The 8,480-nt window shown below is 41.1% G+C and overlaps 1 protein-coding gene across 1 annotated transcript; it reads left to right on the top strand.

Annotated features, from left to right (window-relative positions):
• Positions 1 to 38: 38 nt before the first annotated feature.
• rfx6 (regulatory factor X, 6) lies at positions 39 to 6,476 on the top strand. Its single transcript, XM_046299493.1, has 19 exons — positions 39 to 391; positions 839 to 992; positions 1,145 to 1,268; positions 1,419 to 1,480; positions 1,579 to 1,656; positions 1,745 to 1,772; positions 1,952 to 2,059; positions 2,187 to 2,264; positions 2,344 to 2,457; positions 2,558 to 2,607; positions 2,759 to 2,918; positions 3,307 to 3,448; positions 3,539 to 3,648; positions 3,732 to 3,849; positions 4,476 to 4,598; positions 4,776 to 4,985; positions 5,176 to 5,694; positions 5,924 to 6,136; positions 6,304 to 6,476. Exons 1-19 carry the CDS (start codon positions 193 to 195, stop codon positions 6,474 to 6,476), a joined length of 2,763 nt encoding a protein of 920 aa, XP_046155449.1. The 5' UTR covers positions 39 to 192.
• The last annotated feature ends 2,004 nt before the right edge of the window (positions 6,477 to 8,480 follow it).

Genomic DNA, 8,480 nt, shown 5'->3' with positions numbered 1-8,480 from the left:
GTTTCCTTGTCCTATTATGAGAGGATCAAATTTGGGGAAAAGTAATTTATTTGGGGGATTTTATTTGTGAGGATAGGATAGTTCCCCCCCTGAAGATGATGTGTACATTTTCTAACGCATTCATTTAAATGTTTAATTTAAACCATTTTTCATTTGTTTTCTTTTACTTTCACTTTTTATTTTGCATTTAACATGCCTATGAAACGGAATACAAGAAGCCCGATCCAGGATGGACAATTTCTTCATGTTCATTCACCATCAACCAATAATTTCTGCAGTGCATCCGAGGAGCTCATGCACACCACTTTATCTAACGAAAGATTACGCAGTGCTTTCCATGGACATTCAATCTCAAAGTTTGACGAGGAAGGTGATTTGGGAATTAAATCAGGTGAGGAATAAAGTCAGATTAATAGGCCTACACATAGACTGAGAGGTTCCCTCTTCACCCAAGAGTCATACAAGAATAACATCCAAAACAAGAGCCATATTTGTTGATGTCAACTAATACAGTTTGTGCTGCATTAAATTGTAGGATTTTTTTTAAATATACCTGCACTAAAATATACTTCTTTCATTTTTTATGGGTAGGCTAGAATAAAATAATGTATTATTTACCACATAAAAACAATCTACTCAATCTGACCCAGTTGAACAAAAATACAATTTTCTCTGCTATGTTCATTTTGAAGAGTCTTGAAAATCCTGTATAGGGAGTACTTATTTCTAATTGTATGGTTCATTTAGCCACGTACCAATCTGGAAAGATGTCATGGCCCTGAACTACTCAAATATATATTTCACCTCATGACAGTTTTCTCCCCCACAACCCTGTCAGAAGCAGATGACAGCAATGAGACCCCATCTTCTGAGGAGGACCAGGACCTCCTGGAGTATTCTAAAGATTTGGCTTTCAACCAGACGACCCCGAGGAAAAGCATCACTCAGATCATCAAGGACAAGAAGAAACAGACTCATTTGACCCTTCACTGGTAGTGTTCCAAAGTCACAACCTATGGAAATCTATAATATAGCTTGTGATGTGATGCACTTGTATAATAACAATCCTTCTTACAAATGTTAATGTTTCTTTTCTTGTTGGTGATTGATTTGACATGAATTTGTGTGACTGCTTGTTCGCTAGGCTGGATGAAAACTACACTGTTTGTGAAGGGGTTTGTCTGCCACGTTGCATCCTGTACGCTCACTACCTAGACTTCTGTAGGAAGGAGAAACTGGATCCAGCCTGTGCTGCTACATTTGGCAAGGTGAGATGAGTAATGTCTTGTAGTTGAGGTGGCGGGCTGGATGGGTCGTAGTTTGTGGTAGATGTTATAGATACTGTAAGTACAACATAGTAATAATTGTGGTGGAAAAAGCTATTATGTTTTTTTTGTATCGTTCTCTGTGCATATTAGACAATTAGGCAGAAATTTCCACTTCTTACAACAAGAAGACTTGGGACCCGAGGTCATTCAAAGTAAGATATAGTGGAAAATATTATTTTCAAAAGATTTCTTGTTGTAGTGATCTGATCGGTCTCAATATAAAATGCTTAATTTTGTTGATATTTAACAGATATCATTATTATGGGATTGGCATCAAAGAGAGCAGTGCCTATTATAACTTGGTGTACTCTGGAAAAGGCTTGACGAGGTAAGATCATTCTAGAATAAGTCAAATGTTTGGAATTGTTGTGATAGTATGGGATTTAATGTCAGTCTGATTTCATATCTGATTGTAGATTTTCAGGGAGCAAACTCAACAATGAGGTAAGATTGACATATATATTTAAAATATATATACATTTTTAAATGCATTTTTATGTGAGATATTACAGACATGAATCATGTTATCTAATTAATTCAAACTGTAGTCATGAGACTACATGACTAGTCATGACTACAAGGTCAAAAATATTGATACAGTTTGATATTCCTCTATTTAATAGGGAGGGTTCACTCGGAAATACTCCCTCAGTTCCAAAACAGGAACTTTGCTTCCAGAATTCCCAAGTCCACAGCATCTAGTGCTTCAAAGTTCCATCTCTAAAGAGAAGGTTTGTTGTATTATTTTCATCAGTACTTCAACTTTCTTTGCCATCAAGATTTGCTGATTACATACAGTACAGTATCCTCTGCAAAAACACCTGTAACCATTATGGATTATCTTCACATGGCCAATAGGTGGACACGCTCATCGTGATGTACAAAACACATTGTCAGTGCATCCTGGACAATGCCATCAATGTCAACTTCGAAGAGGTATTCTACCAAAACAAGACGTCAGATGTTGTAGCCACATCTGACAAATTGTCTCCTGATTCTATTTACAATGTTTCAGATACAGAATTTCCTGATGCATTTCTGGCAAGGAATGCCCGACCACCTCTTACCCCTGCTGGAGAACACTATTATCGTGGACATCTTCTGTGTGTGTGACTCTATACTATATAAGGTGGGTGTCTTTCCAGAATCATAGAGCAGCATCCTCATTAGTTGTTGAAGGACACCTACCTCAACTGGACAGGTTGTACTATCCATTTGGTGTTTTTCAGGTTCTGACAGATGTCCTGATCCCTGCTACGATGCAGGAGATGCCTGAAAGGTAGAGTATTTTCATCTCTCATCATTCGTATTTTGCTCATCTAAACACCAGATTTGCTGTAAGGTTTATGGTGTATGAAATTAACGGAAATAAGATGCTGCCTTCTCTCCGGGTGATGTTTTGTTGTGTATAAAGATTGTCCTGTTTGCAGTCTCCTGGCAGACATCCGTAACTTTGCCAAGCACTGGGAACACTGGATGGTGTCTTCTCTGGAAAACCTCCCAGAATGCCTCTCAGAGAAGAAGCTCCAGATCGCACGCAGATTTGTGTCCTCTCTAAAACGTCAGACCTCCTTCTTACACCTTGCTCAGGTAAAGCACTGTATTACAGCACGGGAGGAATATAAATATCATTATGTTAACTTTACAAAGATATTTAAAAGTGTCTAAAATGTATCTATATCGCATATCTTATTATGACTCTAAGAAATTGAAATTGTATTCATAAACTGGATGTCCTAGGGCTTGATTCAGTCTGTAGCACTGAATTTCGGCGTTATGGCGTGATAGAAATTTAAAGGCAATGTTGCAATGTTTCCACGTATGCGGAGACTGCAATTACGGTAAACGCTGCATATGTCGGCTCAATTTGAAATGACCTTTACATTTCAAGCGCATTATACCGCTGAACTTTCGACGAAACAGATTGAATATAGACGCTAATTTTGGTTATTTTGGTCATTTTCTTTTCTTACAACAGATTGCAAGACCAGCTCTTTTTGACCAGAATGTGGTGAACTCAATGGTGGTGGATATAGATAAAGTGGATTTGAACAGCATAGGATCACAAGCACTTCTCACCATCTCAAGTGGAGACCAAGACTCTGACCTCTACTCTGAATGTGAGTAGAACATTTGCATTGTACATGGAAAACCCTGCCAGGTTCATTCCTGTAAACAATGTTAATTTGCTTTCTCGTCATGTTTGCTAGATGACTCAATAACAGTGTTCCAAGAGCTGAAAGACCTACTGAAGAAGAATGCCACTGTGGAATCCTTTATCGAGTGGCTGGACACTGTTGTGGAGCAGAAAGTCATAAAGGTACGTTGTCCCCATTTCAGATCTAAGATTGGGGTTGTCAGATTGGATGTTGACATCCAATCTGTTTGTTCCTTTCTCTCCAGCCTGGGAAGCAGAACGGACGGTCCATAAAGAAGCGAGCTCAGGACTTCCTCCTCAAGTGGAGTTTCTTTGGAGCACGTGTTATGCACAACCTCACATTGAACAACGCCACCAGTTTTGGTGAGAAATTACTACGTCCCTCTACCAGTTCCCCTGGTAACCTGTATATCCATGTATCAACTACAACATGTAGGAAATGCTGTCAAACTTCTCTATTTGTATTTTAAATTCAGACTCTCCCATTACTACTGAGTCTAAATGATACACAGTCCGTCACTACGTCAGACGCAAACACATGTATCTTTTCGGCCGGCTCTGAACAGAATGCTACAATGAGCCATAAATTATAATGGCCTGGCCCCAAGTAAAGAAAGCATTATCAATCGGTTGCGTGCACTGTGTTTGAAGACAGACCTCTCCCATGCACCTTCCTCACCCCCATTTGGTGGCTCTATCACCAAACACAAGTCAAACAGACTGGAGGAGTATCACATGACCATACAAGTCAAACAGCATGCCCGGTGAGATGAAAGCCTACGGGAAAGCAGATCTCTGGAGCTGGTCAGGTCAAACCCTCAGCACCTGCAAATTGGTGCACACAATAGCCTTTGGAGCCTTGTCACAGTTTGTAAGGTGAAGGATGTTAGCGATTGGCTGAGTATCAAGTCATGATAGTGACATCGAAACCAGATTAGATTTCTGGTGGGCAACTAGGACAGTAAGAGATGTGTTTTTTATTATCCCAGGTTCGTTCCATCTCATCCGCATGTTGCTGGATGAGTATATCCTACTGGCTATTGAGACACAATTCAACAACAACAAAGAACAAGACCTTCAGAATCTCCTAGATAAGTACATGGGAAATGCAGGTAAGCAATTACATAACATACATAGACTATCTAATTCTATATATAACTCTGATTGTTCTTTTTCATTAGTAAGTTGTTACTGCGTTTCATATTAATACTATCAGTTTTTATGGAGCAGTACAGAGAAATAATGGAGGAAGTAGGATCATTGAGGTGTGTTGTTATGATTATTTTCAGATGCCAGCAAGGCAGCATTCACTGCCTCCCCCAGCTCCTGTTTCCTGGCCAACCGTAACAAGCCCAGTGCGGTGTCCAGTGATCTGTCTGTGAAGAACGAGTCCCTCTCAGAACACGCATACATGACCCTGTCAGCCAATCATCAGCAGGCTCCGGGAGCAAACATGGCCATCTACCAGGGCTCTGAAACTGATGAATTCTGCCTATCAGGTGCAAATATGTTTTTAAGGGTGACATGACTCATTTTGTCACTTGTTTCTGAATTTAATTTAGCCCCGTTGTATGTTAGCTTTGTTCATACTTTCATTGGTTTAACATAAAATGTAAACTTGTGTGACAACTGCTCATTTGTAGTAAAGGTTCCTATTGTGTTGTCTAAAATCTTTCTCTGTGCCCCCAGGCCAAATGGACTTTTCCCAGAACAGTGGCCCTCTGATGACCCCTCCCATCTCCCCAGCCATGGTGAACAGGGGCAGTGTCATCAACCAGGGCACCATGGCCATCAGACCCCAGAGCGCCTGCACCACCATCCAGCCCCAAATCTCCTGCCAAGCCTTCCCAGACACCATGTACCAGAGCCTCCCTCCCAGCAGCCCCAGCTACTACCCCACCACCTCCAACTACCAGGCTGTGTTCAGGCCCCAGACACACGTCCAGGCGCCTGCCTACCTCACCCGCTCTGACAGCAGCCACTACCCGTCCTTCAGTGAACAGCACCTGGCCAAAGACTACTTCAACAGCAGCTGTGCAGTATCCCCCTACAGCTCCAGACACACCTCCAATTACAGCACAGTCCCTGATCCTGGGATGGAGACTCAGGGGGTTGAGCTACTGGACTCTGTAGGATACAACTTTGATGGGAGTGGGTTAAACAGTAGTGGCTGTCAGGAGTCTGCCTACTCAGCAGCAGGACACAATGGTATGAATGACTACACCTAAGTCTTCTCCATTGAATTATCAGAAAATGGGCCCTGAGTTTTTCTAGACTTCGTGGCCTCACTAGTCAGTTCATCAAGGTTAGATCACATGGTCACGTCACCTGGTCAGAAATAATTAAGGGCCCTAACAATAAGAATTATCGTAAATTAAAAAACAAGTTGAACCATAAATGTGTATTCTACTCATAAAGGAACATCTCTGTTTTTCAGGGTACTACGGAAACAGTAGCTACCTGGATAGCCAGAGGCTGGGTTCCATGATAGACCAGCATGTGTCAGTTATCAGCAGTGTGAGCAGTATCCGCTCAGTCCCAGTGTACGGTGAAGTACACGACCCCCTCAACATCCTGGATGACACGGGCAGGAAGACGGCTGGGCCTTACTACACCGAGTCTGACTCACTGGGCTCCCACACACCTGGAGGTCAGTGACAAATTATGGATTGATAGGGAACTCCAATGTTCCACTACCAATCTGTAGCAATGGATTAAACAATGAATGCAAGACAAGAATGATTGTAGTAAATGACAGAAAATGTTTTTTTTTTTTTTAAGATACTATTTTGTTTACTTGTTTTCTCTCTGCTGTAGCTCCTACCCTCCCCTCCTCGGTCTCTGCACCCTGCATGTACGGAGGTCCTGCCCAGTTCCACTCCCAGGATGCACTGCTTCCTCACCGGGCACCATCTGAGGTACGGGACATGATGTCATCGCTGCCCCCCATCAACACTGTGTTCATGGGGTCTAGTGGAGGAGGAACGTGAGCCGTGACTGTCCCTCCCACCACCAACACTCCTCAAGCTCCTCCCACACCACTCAGTCACTGTAAACGGTGACGCAGATCACAGACAGAAATATGCTCAGTGTATCTCTCTTGTGTAGCCTTAGCGTTGGGGAATGTACTCTGAAAATGTAGTTTACCAAGTTACCAATTACTTCATACTGGAAGAAGTGAAGATACACTAAAGCTACCCTTAAGAAAATGTTACTTTCAAAAAGTAGTTCACTACATCCAAACTACTTTGTGATCAATAGTTATATCTAATTCTGAAATATCATAGACTATAAATTGCTCGACATATCACTCTGTAGTCAGATTTTAACAGAATGTTTATTTTAGCCTATTAAACACAAAAACTGTTTCAAGTGAGAATTAGGAAGGTCTGATGGCAAAAAACTTCACCCATATGATGGCCTATTTCACCCATATGATGGCCTTCTTCACCCATATGTTGGCCTACTTCACCCATATGTTGGCCTACTTCACCCATATGATGGCCTTCTTCACCCATATGATGGCCTACTTCACCCATATGATGGCCTACTTCACCCATATGATGGCCTACTTCACCCATATGATGGCCTACTTCACCCATATGATGGCCTACTTCACCCATATGTTGGCCTTCTTCACCCATATGATGGCCTACTTCACCCATATGATGGCCTACTTCACCCATATGATGGCCTACTTCACCCACATGGCCTACTTCACCCATATGATGGCCTACTTCACCCATATGATGGCCTTCTTCACCCATATGATGGCCTACTTCACCCATATGAACTACGAAAAACACCACGATTAGTATTTAGTTCAACTACCATCCAAGCTACTGCAAAATATAGTTACATTACTCGTTGAACTACATATAGTTCACTACTCCCCCCACACTGTGTAGCCAATATATATTTTGTAAATTGATGAAGGCCTCAGCTGTTCAATGTTCAGTGAAATATTTTAACTGAACTAATTGATCATTTGCAATTCAACCATTTTAATATAATTCAATCTGTTCCTGTTCATCTTAATGTGGCCAGAGGAGACATTGTTAACATGTAAATATATACCCGTAGAATAAAGCGAGTAATGTCAAATTTGAAATTGTTAGAGGCATAATCAGTCAAACCTGCAAGACAGGTTTGATTGATTATGACAAGTTAAAAAAACAAACATGTTATTTATTTGAGTTGCCTTTATAGCCTATTACGGTGTAATATTATTGTCTGAAATGTAAACTTGTACTTATCTGTATATGGCCGACTGAGAGGTAGGAACTTAGAAATGACTGTTGTTTTCAATTCAAATCTATTAAATAACATGAACTTATTGCTTAACTAACACATCAACATGTCGAGAGAGAGGCAGAAAGAGACACTTTGTTAGGTCGCTTTCATGTGCTCCTTCAGGCAGTTTGGCTGGTCGTCAATATATCCAACAGAACAGTCTCTCTTATCTCACAATTCAAAGCCCCCAGTGTCAAAACTCTGAATAAACAGTCCTTTTAATTGGTAAACTGGACCCACACCAGGCGAGGAAAGAAAGATTACAGTCCGGAAACACAATTGTAGAAAGCAGCGGATCAAAGTTGAGCTTTATCTGTGATTATGTGATTATGTGATTTCACCATTGTACAATGGAGGGAGATATGGTTGGATAAAGGTGTTGACCAGAAACTAGAACCAATAGACATGTATGACCCACAGCAGGATCAAGCTGTTTATACATAGTGACCCTTTAGAGAAACAGAGATTGTTTTATTCACCCGCAGGTTGTCCAAATTCAGCTTTGTTAGTCTTGGAGCAGATGGAAGCTAATAAAACCATAATCAGTAACATTAGATTGACCAGGGCATTTGTGTGGTGAAATGACATCATTTCAAAGCGATACACTTTATTTAAATGTATGGAGTTGATATGTACGTACACTCGCAGGCTATGGATTCATGTAGACTATTCAGCATTTGTTTCCACAACATGAATAAACA

Source organism: Oncorhynchus gorbuscha, linkage group LG14, assembly GCF_021184085.1.
Source record: "Oncorhynchus gorbuscha isolate QuinsamMale2020 ecotype Even-year linkage group LG14, OgorEven_v1.0, whole genome shotgun sequence".
NCBI classification, from domain to species: Eukaryota; Metazoa; Chordata; class Actinopteri; order Salmoniformes; family Salmonidae; genus Oncorhynchus; species Oncorhynchus gorbuscha.
This window is presented reverse-complemented; position numbering and strand designations above follow the sequence as displayed.